This window comes from Dermacentor albipictus, chromosome 1 (genome assembly GCF_038994185.2).
Source record: "Dermacentor albipictus isolate Rhodes 1998 colony chromosome 1, USDA_Dalb.pri_finalv2, whole genome shotgun sequence".
In the NCBI taxonomy this organism is placed as follows: Eukaryota; Metazoa; Arthropoda; class Arachnida; order Ixodida; family Ixodidae; genus Dermacentor; species Dermacentor albipictus.
This window is the reverse complement of record NC_091821.1, coordinates 349,059,666-349,078,303: the sequence shown is the minus strand read 5'-3', so window position 1 is coordinate 349,078,303 and position 18,638 is coordinate 349,059,666. Positions and strand designations below refer to the sequence as shown.

Genomic DNA, 18,638 nt, shown 5'->3' with positions numbered 1-18,638 from the left:
TCGAATCCCGGCCACGGCGGCCGCATTTCGATGGGGGCGAAATGCGAAAACACCCGTGTACTTAGACTTAGGCGCACGTTAAAGATCCGCAGGTGGTCGAAATTTCCGGAGTCCTCCACTACGGCGTGCCTCATAATCAGAAAGTGGTTTTGGCACGTTAAACCCCATACTTTTTTAAAACTAAATTCATTGTTGTTGCAGCACCGCTATGGGTAGGCAACGCGTAGTTAGGACTCCCGAGGAGCAGCGTGAATACTAGGAGCGGCAAAGGGAATAGAAACGACAATATCCGCAATACGACCAGCGGTGGCGTGCTGTGTCTGGTCGTATTGCCGTGGAATTCCAGCTCAGGGGAAGTCCTCACGTCCACATTCTCATGTGGCTGGATAATGTGCCGGAGGACGAATTGAGCAATAAAGCATTGCATACCTTTTTCAGCAGTTGTAGTGGTGTTTTTTAACAGCCTCGCTGGACATTCACTTTCGCAGGGTATATATGGCGAGTCAATATTTTTTTTGTAATTTCGCTTATCTCGAAACTCCGTTTATGTCGAAATTCCTTCCGCTTTCTACAGATTCGAGTAAACGGGGTTTTACTATATATATTGCCACCTGTATACAACCGGAGCAGCAGGTGCTGTGTACCACGTTAGAGACACTGGTCAACCGGCCACTGCAAGAGCAAAAAAAAAAAAAAAAAACACTTGGGCAGTGGCAGATTTGTACGTAACGAATTACATGAAATTAAGTACTTGCAATCATTTACGCTCCTTGGTAATATTGTAATTTAACCCTTACTTTGTTTACTCCTTATAATGCTCACTGTAAATCAATTACCTTTTTTTCAGTAACCAATTACATGTAAAGTTAGATTTTTGACGAAACAAGCTATATCAGGCAACGCAGCTTTGGACGCTCAAATTTCTTGGGGAACTGTCCAAAGAGATGAAAACATGTACATTAGTTACCTCCTTCCCTCAATCAGCGTATTGTAGCTTATGACTCGTTCACATGGACATATGGCAGGGATGCAGACTCGCACATCTCTTCAGTCCCGACATCTGAGCCTCTTTTCTCTCATAATAAATTTTTCTCTCTCTTTTGGAAACGCTTTTAAGCGCACTTTATAGGCGGTAAGAACTGCAACTCAATTATTCTTCGCTTAGTGTAGTCTTACGATTTCTCTGATATAGACATAAGCTCTTGGCCGTTGAACACATGTTTCTACCCGCATGTATATATACGCGACTCACATAGATCTATTTTTTGCAATTGTAGCACACGAACACTATTTTTAGGGCTGAAAAATGTGCACCTTTATAAATATATAAGAGTTGCGAGTAGTTTCTTCACAATAAGCGTTTACCTTGGCAATGCCACCGCAGTAAGGCCCAAGGCACTGCAGCGCAGGTATTTATAATACAATATTGACATTATATCGTGGCTCCATCATTCGCCTTGCAACTTTCAAATGCCAGCACGTTTTCGAAGGTACATGGGCATTGGCTTCCGTAAAATTTTGTATGTTCGTACCTGCTAGCATGTTTTAGCCGACGCAACTACTGTAGCTCATTAGGCAGGCACGAGGCAAGTGTTTACCGACTCTGACAGTTCCAATGCAAATAATTCCCCCCATACTATGGTAAATTTGCCTGTACACATCGTTTTTATCGCGGGCTCCCACATATATCGTCTTAAACTTTCAGCACGACGTTTGGTTCTTCAAATATGACGGACGCGCTAGAACGTGATCGAGCACTGTGCTCGCGTTCCAGAGCGGCCGTGTTTGAGCTTACTCGTCTCCTTATACGCATACGCATCTGCGCTAGGGCGACGTCCAAACTTTCTGTTATGGAACTTTGTTTTCCAATACCAACACTCCGTAAAAGCACTGAAGCGACATCGCTGGCGGCGTTCAGCAATTGCGCCTTGCGCAACGCGCCCGACTACTCCCTAAACTCCATACCGAACGCGTCACTTATCACGCCGTACGCTAACCAAGGAGGATACATTGACGCTAACGCAGGTGTTTCGAGCCCGCCAACGACAACTAGCGAATTAAGGTAAGCGCTACGTTTGCCAGCGTTGGCAGTCAGCCAGTTGGCAGTTCACGTCGTTACCGCGGTGTCTTCGATTTGTTGTCGCGGCAGCCTCACAGGGCTACCCAAGCCGCTGCTGCCGCTGCTTTCAAGTCGGCGTCGTCGGCGTCTTGGCAGCCCTTGGCAGTCCTGCAGTGTACCATCTCCTCCTCTATTTTTTTCAATGCCAGTCACCGATGGGGCCGATCTAACCGCAAACCATGCACCCTCTCTTATCGTCCTTTCCTATGCTTCCCCGTCGGCTAGCGTTCGCTGGCATTGAAAAAAATTGAGGATGCGGTGCCTGTCTAAATCGGAGACGTCTCCGTACGTGCAGCGACCAGGCTTCAGGCGTAGGTCCACTAGCTCAGACAACGTGCACGACAGCCTATGCAGGCTTCTGATAACTTTATCCATAAATTCAGGATTTCTTGAACTCGCTGGGAAACTTATTTTATCCTTGGAATCTTTAGAACCGAATTTTGTTCTCACATTTTGGCATACATGTATCCACCAGACATAACCGCAAGGGGAAACTAAAAATGGAAGTACAATTAGGGCTTTCATGATACACTCTGTCTGTTTTCGAAGACAGAGAGAAAGAGTTTGCACAGAGGAAAGAAGCGCTATTCTAGAAAATAGTTGATATTCCAGGTTGGCAACAATGTTCTGCAGCGCATTGTTTGAGCGTTGATTGGGTTAATCAGGTGCTGGTCAATTTAACACGTGTGGCGTTCGTTTAGGTAGTTCAGTCACTTTATTCTATCGTTCAGTCGGTTCGGTGCAGTTTAGCGGCGCTCCTTGAACCCGTGTATTTCATTTTCTCATTTACGCAGTCGCCATTGCCATGTTCAAAACAAAAATCCTTGCGCCAAGGCAATGCCTCAAGAGCCATGCTGGTGAACGCTATCCGTTCCAGAACGCCGGCTGCCCGTGCTACAGCACCGGCATTGCTTGCTCCTTGGGCACGATGGAAGCGTTTAGAAGTACTGAAGGATGGAAACCGAGAGTGAACGTTGTTGTTTTGAAGGTAAGTTCTAGATACTCAACGTCACTTGATTTAAGTTTAATGTGTAACCCTTTGGGTGGTTGTGATGGGGGTTGCGATGACAATCGCCTCCCGGCATGTTCGCGTCGCGTTTCAGAAACGCGTATATACGTATTTTATCGCGATCTCCGCTGTCGAGATGTGCCAGCTCGGCTCGGCTTTGTCAAGTTTTTGTTTTTTATTTGATACATAATTGACATAAAATGGTATCAAGATCAGAAAGTGCACTGTCAACCCCGTAACTGCTTTGTTTCGGCGGTTAAAAGGGCACGTGTAGTGCATACAGAGTCCTGCATATTTCGCTGCGCCTATTCGGAAAAAGGTTTTCCTCTCACCGGCTGCGCAGTTCTCGCTCACATATTTTTCTGAAAGATCGCATTTTGGTGTCTACGTCGTTTAGTAACAGTTAATTGCCTGGTTTTTAAGAAAAAAAGTGCAAGTTTGTCTTCACTTACGGGGAACGAGCTGCTGCAGCGACGGCGATAACATGAACTTGTGTCGCCGTGTGCCGGCAGCTGCAGAAAGCAGCCAGTCAGCGAGGTTTGCCGCGTGTTCCAGGAGCAGGCAACACGCGGCAAACCAATGTTCACGGTGCCAACGTGGTGCCAACGTTACTAGAACATGCTAAAACGTTGCGGCAAACCTCCCTGACCGGTTGCTTCCTGCAGCTGCCGGCAGGCGGCGAAACAAGTTTATGCTAGCGCCGTCGCTGCAGCGCATTTCGTATCCCCATAGGTAAAGGCAAATTCGCACTTCTTTTTTTAGAAACCAGACAATTAACTGTGGTATGTACTATATTAAACGACGTAGACCCAGAAATGCAATCTTTCAGCAGAATTTGAGTAAGAACAGTGCTGCAGCGAGTGCAAAATCCTTTCCTCGAACAAGCGCAGCGAAATATGCAGGATCCTCCATATTAAAAAAAAAGAAAAAAAGAGTAGACTGTTCTTTGATTTTGCTGAGCACGCCTCTTTATTGTTTATCAGAGCAGGTAACAGACGTATCATTGCAATAGCAATTCTAGAGCACACCAAGCAAATATTTGCGGTCGTCATCGGCGTCGCCGTGAGGTCCCGTATATATTTAAGTATACGTATGCTATATATGCCACACCTTGCTGTATGACATGCTGTATATGCGAGTTATATTGCCACACTGTTCTATCACTAAAGGTTTTACATTCTTGATAAATTATTCCTCAGAACTTTGAGAATGACAGCCCACAAACAAATGTAAAATGAAACACCGGCAGTGCGTGCATCATATCTCAAATCTTCTCAGACTTAAATATTTAAAGTGCAAAACACTAACAAATCTCAAACCCGAAAATGATGCAATTTTATTGGTGCAGCTGTACACTACGTACGAGATCGGCTCAGGAAAGAGGTTTGAAACATACGCCCTGATATGAAAAAGTGGTGGTATAGTCGTTGAGATAGATGTTTGCTTTAATTAATACACATAAATGAAATTGTCTGATGGCAGGATTCAGAGGACCTCTAGCACAACAGCTTGTTTTTGCTTAGTCAGCTTACATTTACTTCAATTCATACTGCCACTACAACTACTAGTCTTCAACTTACTGTAATATTTCAACATGTTGATGTCACATTCATTGCTTCACCCTTATGGCGAAACTGTGAAATTTTTGTTAAGCTAGTTGGTTCATTATGGCAGCAAACAGAGCCAGACACGAGGGATAAGCAAAGGGACTGAAACGATGATAAAGTGCCTTTTTTTATTATTATAATTATGTGTATAATTTCACTCTTCTTGCTTGTCCCTTGTTTCCTGGCACCATTTGCTGCTACCAAAGCATGTGTTCTTTGAGATTTCACAAACACATGCCGAAACTGCGCGTTGCATAGCATTTCCTTGATATGGCAGTGCGTACACACTAAAAAAAAATTAAACATTTAGTTGCATCTGGCGTCCTTATTATTTTATTTATTATTATTTTTCTGGATGCGCACTCATAGAACCTATATGTTACCTATATGTCTAAATATATGTTACCTATTCTGAGGATGATCTTCATTGACTCTTCCTTGTGTGACATTTTATTAATTCTTGTTGTTTATTTCAAATCGAAATTACAAATCGGAATACAAGCCCCAAGTTCCGCTGCACAACGAGGAACGAATGTTTGAGGACCGCTACTGCCGTGAAAAAAAGACATACATCTAATTTCTGCATTTATTGGTTTTGTAATGCCAGCCTTGCAGTCACTGCCCTACATTATTCAGATATGCAGCAAACGAGAGCTCAGAATAGTCAGCCAGCGCATGGCTTCTTCGGTGAGCTGAGATATCAGCAGAAACAAATAAACACAAATTCATTAACATAAAGCATCAGCTACTGCTAAATTGCAAACAAGGAATATTGGCTGGAAACAAAATAAAGAAACAACATTTGTGCGAAAAGTATTTTATTTATTGTTAATAGAGGGGCGGAGAAAGAAGGAAAGGCACTAAGACAGGGAGGTGAACAAGGATATTAACCTAGTTAAATAAGTAAACTAGACTTCATAATGCCATTCTCCTGCAAAGACACTGCAGCTGAGCAGGCCCAAAACTCCCTGGCTGCTTGGAGCAATGAGAGAGTGTGAAACCAAAGAGGTACATAGGATTAGTTGAATCTTGCTCTGTGGAGTTGTCCAAGAACAGCTTCTTGCTTACACTGTTAGTGTGTATGCCCTTATTTTGCCTTGTTGCATAATGGAGCAATTGTACGACTTCTTACACTGTCACTCACCTAGTGCACCTACATACTTTAGCCATGACAGGGTTGTGGCTAATGAATAGTCAGCTTTGAACAGCAGTGTTTAATGGGCTTCAATATGGTCATTTGGCAACAGTACCCAAACAGAATTTAGGAGATTCTTTGTAAGGAACGTTATCCTACCAGTGTGATTGGCACGAATAAATTTACACTTGGTCTTTTGCATAAGCTTAATTCCAAAATGCAAATAATCCTGAGACAGGCATCCAATAATTTGCTAAATCCAAGTTCATCATAAGGTTCAGGTGTGATTGTTGCCAGATTATAGTATTTTCTTGGAGTATATGAAATAAAAACAGACTTCTACTTAACAAATTTCATATAATTAATAAATTGAACTTAATTATGCTTAAATGCATTTTTGTAATTTAATTATAACTTTGTTTACTCGGTAACACTAACTGTAATTTATTTACTTTTTTCAGCAATTGATTACATGTAACCCATTAAATTTTTCACGAAATGAGCTATAACAGGCAATGCAGCTTTGAGCACGTTGGGATGCAAGCACACACGGAGGAAAGCGGTGGCTCGATTGTGTGAATCCCACCTGTCAACTGGTTTTACTTTTCCTTTGCTTCATCCCCCCTTGGCGTAGCTCACCCTTCCCTCTCCACACCATCGATGGAAAGCGGAGACAGCAGAGAGAAACCGGTTTGGAGGTGCACTCGCTGCTCACCCTTGCCTGCACGTTGTGGCCTGCTCGTGGCTGCTACAAGCACTTAAATTTGGCAGGAACTACAGTGTCCAAAGGAATGAAAAAAATGTACCTGGGTTGCCTCCTTCCCATAAGCAGTGTCTTGCAGCTGTGCCTTGATCACTTCAATCGCAAATCTCTCTCAACTTTTCTGTTATATAATAAATTTCTCTCTCTCTCCTAGAAGCACTTTTAAGCTGCCTTCATGATCATGAATAGCTGTTTCTCAATTCTTCTTTGCTTAGTGTAGTCTATGATTTCTCTTATATAGGCAGGAGATTTTGGCCGTTAAATGCATGTTCCTATCCCGTCTGTATATATGTGACTATGTGACTCATATACATCTATTTTTACAATTGTAACACACGAACAATATTTTTAGGGCTGAAAAATGTGCAGCTTTATGTTAAGTTACATTAGAGGCTTGGCTGCCTTTTCATAGAACGTGATGTTTGCTTGCATCCGTTACAATTGGTCATTTAAGTCTAGACAGCTAATGAGCGAAGAGCTTCGGGAGGAGGTCCACCACATGTTGGATGACAAATATGAACTACACTTCTATGGCTCGATAGCCATGGCCTCTTTGGATGGTGACTGCAGGGACTTGCCTACGGACTACTTTTAAGTTTTTCACTGGCTGTACCGGAGCACCTTCCCCTAGCCCAAGCAACAATAAAGCATTGTGTTTCATAGTAGACCTAGAGGTGAGCATCATGTCATTGAGTAACCACAACCTTGTGAGCAAGGTGTTCATACAATAAAACAGCCCTTCTCTCCAGCACACACACAGAGTGAGTTTTCAGCATCGGTGTCAGATGTCTTCAAAGGAAAACAAGGGGAGATTAGCCAACAAATTTTTGAAATGTGATTGTTAGTAAATGTAAACAATGTGTGAAGGGCTGCAGAAGAGGCATTGTAAGAGCCATGCCAGCTCGTTTTATTTACTGTATTGGTGCAATGTTAATAAATGTACAGAGTAAAGTAACATTAAATTGATTACTTTTTACTAATTGTTCAATTACTTTTGTGGAACAGTAATTGGCAACTGCAACCAAATAAAATGTTGAAAGAAGTAATTGTAATTGCAATCGGTTACTTCCTTTCTGTAAGGTGTGTACAAGTCTGAATCGAAGCAACTTCTATATGCAGGTGACTTCACCAACTTGCTTCTCCATAAGGGAAGCACCAGGTCTTCAGATGTCCCAAAGTGGAAGAGACTTTGCCTACATGGAATCGAATATGGAACAATACATGGGAAAGTGTGAACCACTAAGCAGCACTGAGCCACCTGCTATTGGATCTGTATGTATACCACCACTGCGTTGACTTAGCTAAATGTATAAAATCTATAAAATGTGTCATTGTACATTTAATTGATTTAAGTCTACATAATCAAGAGTTTGATGAAAGTTTGTCTGGTCAGGTAACATTAATAAAACAAAATTACGGTCACTGACCAAGTCAATTTCTGAAACGTCAAAATTAATTTTGACTTTGTCAGTAATTTTGACATTTAGAAAGACTTTTAAGTCTCCTATCTCTTGTTCTAAGGTAGGCAGTGCAATGAGATTGGTCTTATTGGATTTATTGAAACATGCAGAAGCTATTGATACCCTGCTTAGTGAAATATGAGGAATTTACATTTCACAATCTTTCGCAGAAAATAAAAAGAAGTAGAGGAAACATACAAATGTAGAACCAAATGAGGTAAACAAAAATAAACCTCATATTGAAATAAGCACATGAAATTACATATATCTACAACCTTTTAGCACTATAAGCCAAAGAATAAAGATTTAAAAATACTTTTTTTAAATCTGAGATCTACCTTTTCTCAGGACCCCTATACCACCTCTGACATTACTGAAATATGTTAAGACGATAGAACGTGATAGAATATTGTGCATCATAACCTTAGTTGTTCTTGTGTCAGAAAGCCCAAGTAATATGAACATTTTACATAGACATGCACATTGTGCTCGGAGTGCAGTGACTATCTTTGATGAACATGGCAGAGCTGTGTACTGTTGGGAAGTCACAATTTCAAAAAACACTCCCCCGCACCTCCTTTTCGGGTTTTCCCACTCTCTTCTCCACACATTGTGATGCCAGGCAGGTCACGTGTGACATCACCAGGGTAAAAGCTGTAGATCGGTCTATTGATGAAGGACGAGAGTGCCAAGGTGATGTGTTCTGGGAAGGGAATGGGGGGCTCATCCATTGTGCTCCACTGGTTCTTTCCTGAAGCACCCATTCAGTTGGCGTCGCATGGAGTTCAGACAGGGAGGGACAGCGCAGGAGTTTTTTTTTTCTGGTCCTCCATTCTTGGTTGATGTGATCTGCAGCTTTTTCTGCACTGCCTGGAGTTTATGAGAGTGAATGCTGTAAGATGGGCGCGCTCTTCTGGAGAGAGCACCCTTGGGTAACATAGTGAAGGTGAGCAAGAAACTGCAGTGGCCACATACTCATTCATCGAATGGCTGTAACTTTGCTATGATGGCATTAATGGGGAAAATTTTTGAAGCTTTTTGTTCTTTGTAGACCGCAGCACAGCTGTCACTATACAACAACATTTCAAGCTCATAGTGGTTTGAAGCTCTTTAAAGTGTGTTCCTATTGTCTGAATCAAAAAACGTATTGTTGGGCTGGTTGGTTTGTGAAGGATTGCAAATGACGCCAGAGAATGTGAAGGACAGGCAGTGAAATTGCCTTGTAATTGTCTCATTGTATCCTTGCCTGTCCTTTGTGTTCTCTGGCATCGTTTGGAAGCTACGTTTGAATCAGTATGGTGCGATAAACAAAAAATTATTTTTATAGCTTGTTCATTGTTTTCCTTTTTCTTTGCTTTGTGCAGTCCTTTTTTTAGTATATTTCAACTAGATGCATTGGCATTGACAGGATGCACTTAGTGTGTTGGCATTCTCTTTGCTCAGATTGTTCTGGTAAGGAAGCAAACAGACATGGAATGGTACCGTGCACGTGTTGACAAGATCGTTGACACCACAAGCACCTACCAAGCGGAGTAAGTACTTAGAAGAATACCTAGCATCTTCCTAACAGTGGTTACTCATCATTAGCAACAAGAATAATTTCTATTTAAAAGATGGCACATCTCTTTATTGTTTTTAGATCTGTCTGAACAGTGCAAAAAAGTTTCTCCTTGTGCAGAATTTAGTTGCAGTTCTGAGGGTTTATTTCCATGTTTCCAGTGCTTGAAGCACAATTGCAGTGTTCATTGTGCCCTGCAAAAGCAGACTCCCGGATTATGCGTGCCTCACGCTCACTAACCCTTCCAGAGATCATTCTTGAGAATTTTCATGATTAGACCTGTACATGCATTTATGATATCAGCTGTTGCGATTGCTGCCATTTTGCCAGTGAGATCATGTGCCCACATAGCTCAGTTACTATAGGCATAAACTGATCAGAATGCCTGTTACTTGTAATTACATGGAGGCGCACCATGCAATTGTTGTATAGCTGGTTTCTAAGCATGGACTAGTCCCGGCCATATGTTTCAGAGTCTGAATATAACCACTGTTACAAATCCAGGTGAAATTGGAAGTGGAACAACACATTTGCGTTGTTGCAGAATTGTTCATGTTTGAATTTATGCTGACAGTATGTGTGTTATGCTATACAATAGAACAACATCATACATGTGTGGTGTGAGGCTGTTATACATACCTACTTGCATGACATATGATGCCACAAAATTGACAAACTTGGTGACACTCTGGACTTTACTATCTGCAGGATAAAATTATGCGGTTAAAGGAATAATAATACTTTTGCATTCATGTTCATTTAGCATCAGCAATCGAAAGCTGTCAGATTGGAACAAATAGCTGCAACACATTAGTTGTGAGGACTTTATACATAGGGCCAGTGCTGCAGTTTATGCTAAATTTAAACAAAAAAAAGATATAAGAAAGAAAAAAGGGGTGTGAAGGAGAGTTCTATGGTCAGTTTTAGCCAGATTTTTTAGTTGTATTTGAGCTGCAGGTTGCAAAAGTGCAGCTAGTTACAGAAGTGCAGAACAAACTTGAAAGGAGTCAGTCCTGTGATTGTTGAAATATTATGTAAATACCTTTTGTGAGCGCATTTGATGTGAAGTGTTGCAGCAGATTCATTTTATTCAGTAGTATTAAACTCAGTAATGGATGCTTTCCTGTTCTACAGCACATCTTTTGCACTGTGTTTGGTGTCACTTCAGTTAAATGAGAGCTTACTGCACACATTATTATAATAGCTCTGCAACTTTTTATTCTTTTCTTAAAGTACACATCTCTGTAATACATTGAAGTTAAGCTGAAATGGTTTTTTGCATGTCTGTTAATTGAATGATTTATTTTCCAGGGTCACTTTGGTTGATTATGGGCAAACACTTGTGGCAGAGAGAGAAGAGTATGTAGTATTTCCTTTCATTTAATGTTTTAATACTGTGGGGTATTATCCGGTCGGCTCGGCTTGTTTCTTCCTCTCTATGTTGCGTGGTACCAGTTTTAGAATCTAACACTGTGCTTTCAGTGAAGTATTTGTCCTATGATCATGTATTTTTTTAAAGGGAGACTAAAGAGAACTGTTGAGTTGGAATGGCAGATCGTGCATCAGGAATGTCAAATAGGCCTTAACATCAATAGAAACTTAGTAGGCCACATAGGACGCTAAAAAGAAAGATCAGTGGCAATGCTGTTTAAAATACCCAGGCCAGCTCCCTGTCACAGTGTGTATTAATGACAGCATCTGTTCAAAACTAGGTACAGTGTCAAAGAAAAATTTAAAAAACAATAATTGTGCATCTGAAAGCAATTGAAGACTCATCTCGAGAGCTCATCAGAACATCTCTTGCATAACAACGGTCCAAGTACAACGAAACACTGTGAATGCTTCTGGTTGTGTCATTTGCACTACACTTTTGATGTGGGAAGTTGAACTGAAGTTTGGGTTTGATTTATTCATTTATTAATCAACCTTTTTATGCCAGGGAAACTGTTTCTAAAATACTGTATCTAAAAGAGCACTTCACAAGTTTAAACTGATTAAGTTTTTCAATTCAGTGTCCATTTACTATTCATAATATGTAAAAAAATTATTTGTGTGTAGTATTCAGAATTTTTTATGGGGGGGGGGATGTGCTGTTGCTTTCATTTAAGTTCTTGTGAGGGCCATGTAAGTAAACAAAAGTTAGCTACCTCGGATGCAAGTATCAAGGGTTATAACTACAAAAATATGATGTCTAGAAATTCATTCAGTATGAAATTTGTGATCTACATTTAGGGGTAGATGTCTAACGCACTTAGGTCATGCAAAAAGTAGTGCGCATTTGTAGCATCAGTGGAATCACCTCTCTGCTTACACATTTCATGTTGGCTTACTTTTCATCATTTATTATGCTCCTACTCTGGATTTGCTTTTATAAACATCAACATTATGCGTATGACTTGCTATAATGTTATGCTGTACAGAAAATGTTTGGATGCGCTACATCCATTTACATTGCACAATCGATTTGCTGACAGCTCATGCTGCATCACTTTGAATTTAGTATAATGGAGCATCACCAAAATGCATTACAGATACATTTTCATTCCACTTAATTTTGCTTTGCAGGAGATGAGGGAGGTTTTTCAGAAGATAACTGAAATACCAGTGGCACACCTGCCAACTCTCCCGATTTGTCCAAGAGAGTTGTATGTTAGGAAAAATAAATAAATAAGAAAACATGTCCGACAGCACAGCCACATCAAGATAGCCATTATGTGCTGAGTAGCTAGTCGAGATCAGATATAAATCCAAGCCATTTGTGTGTAGGCGGCATAGGCTTAACTCAGTTCGCTTCAGATCGAGACCTGCGTTGAGGACTGCGCTTGAGGCAAAAGTCTAATAAGTGTATAATTGTTGTTTCTTAAAGTCATCTCGCTGCTATACCAATGTGTTGTGCGGTGAAGCGTATCAAGAGTGAAACGGGGGCACTGTTCCAGTACATAGTATGTGTTCTTTTATTATACACACATGCACATGCCTGCTCCGGTCGCAGCACAAGCAATGACACGTCTAATAACTGTATTGGTGGCCAATCAGAGCTGTTTTTGACGTTGCTGTGCCTCGAACAAACAAACAAACAAACAAACAAACAAACAAGCAAATAAGGGAATGAATTTACATTAGGATTTGTCATGCAAGCTATTTCTGCCTTTTCAAGTGAGCTGCCTCAGAGGCAGAATCGTGCTATTAGTCACAGGTGATCTTAAATATATCTATTTGAAATAAAACAAGAGAAGGAAGGTGGTATATGATATTTAACATAATGTTAATTATACATTAACTCTTTCGTTGGCACTAGAAATGTGCTCATTTTCAGTGCTTTTATGTTTTAGCTATTTATTTTAAGACATAGTAGGTTTCAGTATTTACTATGATGCAGAAAACTGTAGCTTAATAACTAATGTTTTGAATGTATGTATAGCAGTAATAATTGCTGACAATTTTTGAGACTTTTTATGTGAAACTTTAAAAAAACACCTCAAGAAACACAAATGAATGTAATAATTTGCTATTTTTAGTATAAATACTGATAGTAAAAAAAATTCTGAGGTATGCAAAATATGCACTTGGTTTCTAGTTCCTAACTCTTGTAATTCAGATCAAGCAAAAGATTATCATGAAGATTTGTTGTCGTCAATACTAGCCATAGTGATGATGCCCATGCTATGCAGAAAAGCAGTAGCTTTTCAACTGTGCGAACGGTAAAGTTCCCATTGTACAGGGAGCATTAATTTTTATGCAATGCAGCAGGCACTTGGTTTGCTTTTTACTGCATTCTTTTGGCTCACAAAGCAATGGTTATCAGATAATGGAGCATGCAGAAGCTTCCCCATACTTATCATGTTTGATCAGCTTTTCTGTGCCAGCAAGGTGGTCTGGTGTGTGTTCAACTGCTGCTGGAGCCTCCACATGCTTTGCTCAGTCACTGTACAGTGCTGTACAGTAATGTGGAGGGTTGCACAATATTTTGCAGTAATGAATAAGAGCATTTGCACAGGTCGTGTTCAAAATTTAAGAGGTTAGACAGCTAGGCAAGCTTCGGTCGAAGGTTGGTCTGAAATCGACTGCGTGCCCTTGTGTGATTAAAAACCCCACACCACGGGAAGGATTGTTCATAAGAACTTGTACACATGCTGTCGAAGCACTGATGGATAAAAGCAATCCGCGGTGGGGAAAATAATGTTGCACTTGATATTAATCGAACACAGTTATCAAAATAACATGCCCTCATGAGCGTCTACCATCCACATAGTTAAAACAGCCTATACATTGGATCGGAAAATTAACGACCTGAGAGAAGCTTCTGTGTTTTCATTGCTGCTGTCATTTAAAAATTATGTTGCCGAGTCAACCAAAGCGCAAATTTTGCATCTTTTTATTGAAAAAGTGCGAAGGCCACTGGAGGCTAGTTTTTCGAGAATTCCTCCAGTCGAAGCTTTATTTTTTCGGACTGCACAACCTGCCAAATATTGTTTAATCTGACAAGTAGTTAAAGGTCAGCTGTCATTTCAGATGATGCATGATGTTGCTAGTGGAATTATTTTAACGGACATGTTTAACAATGCGTAGAAAATATGTTGGCCAAATTGGTAGATTTCTATAGGTGCGGTAACAAAAGATTTAACACATTGTTGAGCTCATCTTGCCCATACTTATTTGTGTACATTCTGTTACAGGTTACGCAAAGTGTCCAGCAAGAAGATTCTCCAGGTTCCCTTTCAGTGTATTGAATTTTCACTGTTTCGACTGAGGCCTCTCCAGCCAACAAGCAATGAGGCTACCATAACTGTAGAGCAGTAAGTGCATTCACTTTTGTTAAAAACTGGTGCTGTCAGTGACTACTCTGCACTTGTTCAGATATTAGGTGTTGTACAAGTGTAATAGTTGTGGCTGTTTAATTGCCAGCATCTAGTTGCTTGACATTTTTCTTCTGTTTATCAACATTGATCCCCAGCCATTCATGGGCACCCCGACAGCAACCAAGTAGTCAGCTGTCACAATGACTATCTGCCCAATGCTACCTTTGCTCAATGCTTACTACAACTTGGTTTCTCAATGCAGCTCTGTCAGCAGGTACTGAGATGCAGTTCTCTTGGACAGCTTTACCTTCAATTTTGGCACCCTTGTCTAGACTTGTCACAAGCAATCCATTGCACATTTATCCTTAAAATTGAAATGAGGATATTTAGTTATGTCTGAGTTTAATTTGTGCGAAGCGCACCAATAATGACCACCTGGATGACTTCTGCAGGGCATGCTTACTTTTGACTGTGGCAAAGAGTAGGAAAATAAAAAGAAAGTGGCATTAAGTTTTGCAACCATGGGACAAGCATCTGGGAAAGTATTTGCTCATTCTATTCTGATAGATTGTTCATGGCTAGCTAAGTGGAAGTGGAATGCATAAAGCCTGCTGTGCTACACTATAAGGGCTGATTTATTGCCAAAATTACTGGGCTTGGTTTCAGGCATTGTCAGACTTTTCAGCAGGATTAGCTGCATGTGGTGGTGTAAATGGGACATGAATCTGTGCTGGCTGTTGCAATTGTTAATATTGATTTCAATGACTTTGTATTAATACAGTAGAACCTTGTTCATACGTCCTGGAAAAAAACACCAGAAGAAACCTACCCAACCGAGAAGATGTACGATCCAAAGTCACTCAAAAATTTGGCAAACTAAGCTGTAGTTGACAACTGAAAGTGAAGCATTGCGTGAATTGTTGTAGCACGAGACGCCGATGCATGGCAAACTGGTTAGGCTCGAGCAGCCTAAGATGCACATTGTTGTAAATCGAGCTAGTGGGCGGTGCCAGAATACGATGCTGCCAGAGCGAAACATTACGCTTACTTCGTGCCTCCTGCAGCAGAGACTGGCGGCACGTTTGAATTCCTACAATCGCCTATAAAATCACCTATAAGTCACCTATAAATCACCTATAAAAAGCATGCAGTACACTTCCAATGGCACTACACCATGCGTGCTGTGATACTGATAGGTGCAGATGTTTATTAAAATAGGGTTGGCGGCGATAGCTGTGAATGCAGCATGCAACTACTCGCGAGAAGATTTGCTGGTACCGAAATGGGAAACTGAGTGTGCCGCTCCGGAATTTTCATGTGACACGGGAAGGCGAGTATTGCAGGAAAGCTGCTGCAGCGGGCTGCTGCTGTTCTTTATCATGTGTGCCTCATGCTGGAGTGTGCCTCATGCCTCATCTCATAATACTGGAGTGATGAAGGAGAGCGCTGCCAGTAGTGTAGCATGTGCCGGACCTTGATGGTGCATGAGATCAGACTGATGGAAAATCGTAAGCATTTGTCAGCACTCAATGAAAGGGTTAGATATTTTTAGTTTGACATTTGTTTTCCATTCCACTCAGAACAGTGTATGCACCATGGCATAGTATGAGCACAACTACTCAGCACTAATGCTGGTGCGTTTGTATGCGCACAACACTCACTCCAGCAGCTGAAAGCAGAATGTTGGGATCTTGTGGCTACATGGGATCTTGTGGCCAGAAGAAATATCATACAATCACAGTTTGGTACTGTACTGAATGTTAGTGCTGAACGATCATGTTTTCTGGGAACATCTCAACCGATGAAAGAAGTGCATAACTGTATGTGTTCCCTTTCGCAAACGTTGTCGCCAAGAAATCGTACAGAATGGGATTAGTCCAGTAGTTCCTATATTTATCTGTTCTTTATATACAAGACGGACTTTATAGTCTGTAATATATCTTTGTGTATCTGTGAAGCAATTTTACAGACACTTGAGGCATGCTCACACCATTTCTGCCACTGTTGCTGTTGTGCTGTCACAAAATTGACAGCGCTTATGCAATCCACGTGTGAAGGCTTCCAAGGGCTTCAGAGATGACAGTTAAACGCATTGCATTTGCTGCAAAAATGAAAAAGCTAAGTGCCAAGATTGTTCTGCTTAGTTCTGTTGGCTCTGCGGCAGAGCAAGGGCAACATTCTGCTTTCAGCTGCTGGAGTGAGTGTTGTGCGCATACAAACGCACCAGCATTAGTGCTGAGTAGTTGTGTTCATACTATGCCATGGTGCATACACTGTTCTGAGTGGAATGGAAAACAAATGTCAAACTAAAAATATCTAACCCTTTCATTGAGTGCTGACAAATGCTTACGATTTTCCATCAGTCTGATCTCATGCACCATCAAGGTCCGGCACATGCTACACTACTGGCAGCGCTCTCCTTCATCACTCCAGTATTATGAGATGCCTGCAGCTGCCAAAGTGCTGTTTCAGCTGCGCAGCGGCAGTAGTGTCGCATACTGCCTTGTACCAACATGTTGTCTCCATGTATTGTTGGAACGCCATCTGAGGAGCTTGAGCACAACCCCAAACCTTGCTACATGTTCAGTGCTTTGCCCTTCAAGTGAAAGTGCCAGCTTAATTATTTTTCATTTTCTTGTTACACTTATTTCACTTTGCTTTCCTTGATTTCTACCTTTGATTGGCATTATTTGTAAAAGATTCACCTATATCATCAGAATTATTTTTATTACCTAACAGCTATGTATGCGCAAATTATTACGATGAGGCAAAGAAGAGAGCAACGACGGTCCTGAAGGTGACGAAAAGTGGACACAGCTTGGCTGGGCTCTCTTCTGTCTCTTCAGTGAATGTTTGCTCTTTGTAAATATATTGTAAGTAGTTTTATGAAATATGAAGGCTATAATCAGGTTTATCCCATGCTGTTTTCTTGCTTCTTTTCAAAGCGTACCAGCGGACTCTTGGGATGCTGCCACCATTGAATATGTGAAGTCAGCTGTAGAGAGTAAGTTTGCTCATCATGAATATGTAGATAGAGAAGTGAACTGTGAGCCTTTCTTTTGAGAGAGATAGAGAGGAAAAGAAATCCAGATTTAATAGAATCAAGAGTGGATGCTGTAACCACCATAGATTTTAAATTAATCAAGACACTTCTTTCTCTATCTATTAGGCAATTGAGAGAGCTTTTAGTTTTGACTCCTGGTTCTGTACAGAGTTAATGCTGGCTGCCTAGTGTGTGGTCGGTTGACCAGTGTTGTATTTTCAGGTGTCATGCTACAAGCAAATTATGGAGCGCAGTGTGCTCTTTCCTTGGCAATTCTTGTGTGCTAGTAGGGGATGCTGATGTATGCCTTTTGTTTATTTTCTCACTTTGAGATCTTGCAGACACACATACACAAACATTTCTGCGCTCCAGCCTCTTTTTAGACTCTGTCAACTGGAAGTAAGTACAAGTAGTCACCATATCAAGCATCAGGCTATCCACAATCACAGTGTGCCACATGTAGTGATCTGGAAACAAAGCTTGGGACCGTAAATAGCGCATAAAAGGAAGATAAAGACAAGAAACACATACCGCAAAGCGCACTACATAACAACTGGAAGCTTTTAGTGGTCAGTACTTTGTGGTGCGCATTTCTTCTATTCTTTGTTTTCTGTATGGTTTATCGTCACAATCCATGTTGAACCAACTGCTGAGGATCATGCACTTTAGAAGATGGAGACCTGGATCAATAGAACAGCACAATAAGTAGGACATGCTGAAGGGCCATCAGCTCCTTCCGCTCTGCTTTAGGAGATATTATTTGATTCAGGACAGCAGCAAGTGGGACATGAAAACTTGAGTCTTATGGCCTCCATGTCGTGGAGGAACAAGGATCAGAAATTAACTAGGAAGACATCTTCAGAACTAAGAAAAAGTTGAAGAGTCCTTCAACCTTGTCCTACATCAGCCTTGCCTGTCACCAAGTCCCACTTGAAAACCACAAACCTGTCCAGTTGCATAAATGGCCACAAAAGGCTGACATGCCATCTTATGGACTAACAGCCCTACAGTCGGCTCACGGACATCTGCCCTAATGGTAAATGTTACATCATCCACACGACTTGTGGGAGAACAGTCAGTAGCATTTTTACCAGTAGCAACAAGACGGGCTGTCGAGGGAGAAGTCTTCTTGGAGGAAACATCTG

General features: G+C 41.2%; 1 protein-coding gene and 1 long non-coding RNA gene across 7 annotated transcripts in view; one reads left to right on the top strand and one right to left on the bottom strand.

Annotated features, from left to right (window-relative positions):
• Positions 1–1,902: 1,902 nt before the first annotated feature.
• Positions 1,903–18,638, top strand: part of LOC135896166 (uncharacterized) — a 95,324-nt gene continuing 78,588 nt past the window's right edge. The window contains exons 1-7 of one of the 4 annotated variants that reach the window (XM_065424616.1): positions 1,903–2,062; positions 2,914–3,107; positions 7,753–7,905; positions 9,537–9,625; positions 10,963–11,010; positions 14,328–14,447; positions 17,396–17,454. In XM_065424616.1, coding sequence (XP_065280688.1) covers positions 2,925–3,107; positions 7,753–7,905; positions 9,537–9,625; positions 10,963–11,010; positions 14,328–14,447; positions 17,396–17,454 — 652 coding nt within the window. In that variant the 5' untranslated portion in view covers positions 1,903–2,062; positions 2,914–2,924. Of the gene's footprint in view, positions 2,063–2,222; positions 2,431–2,732; positions 2,821–2,913; positions 3,108–7,752; positions 7,906–9,536; positions 9,626–10,962; positions 11,011–14,327; positions 14,448–17,395; positions 17,455–18,638 lie in introns of those variants that run through there. The other 3 variants (XM_065424756.2, XM_065424567.1, XM_065424685.1) reach the window with 3 other exon arrangements.
• The window catches only part of LOC135896563 (uncharacterized), a 94,927-nt gene continuing 84,036 nt past the window's right edge, over positions 7,748–18,638 (bottom strand). For 2 of the 3 annotated variants that reach the window (XR_010562758.1, XR_010562770.1), the window contains one exon: positions 7,748–7,826. This is a non-coding gene — a long non-coding RNA (uncharacterized lncRNA). Of the gene's footprint in view, positions 7,827–8,667; positions 8,964–18,638 lie in introns of all 3 variants that reach the window. The other variant, XR_010562776.1, reaches the window with a different exon arrangement.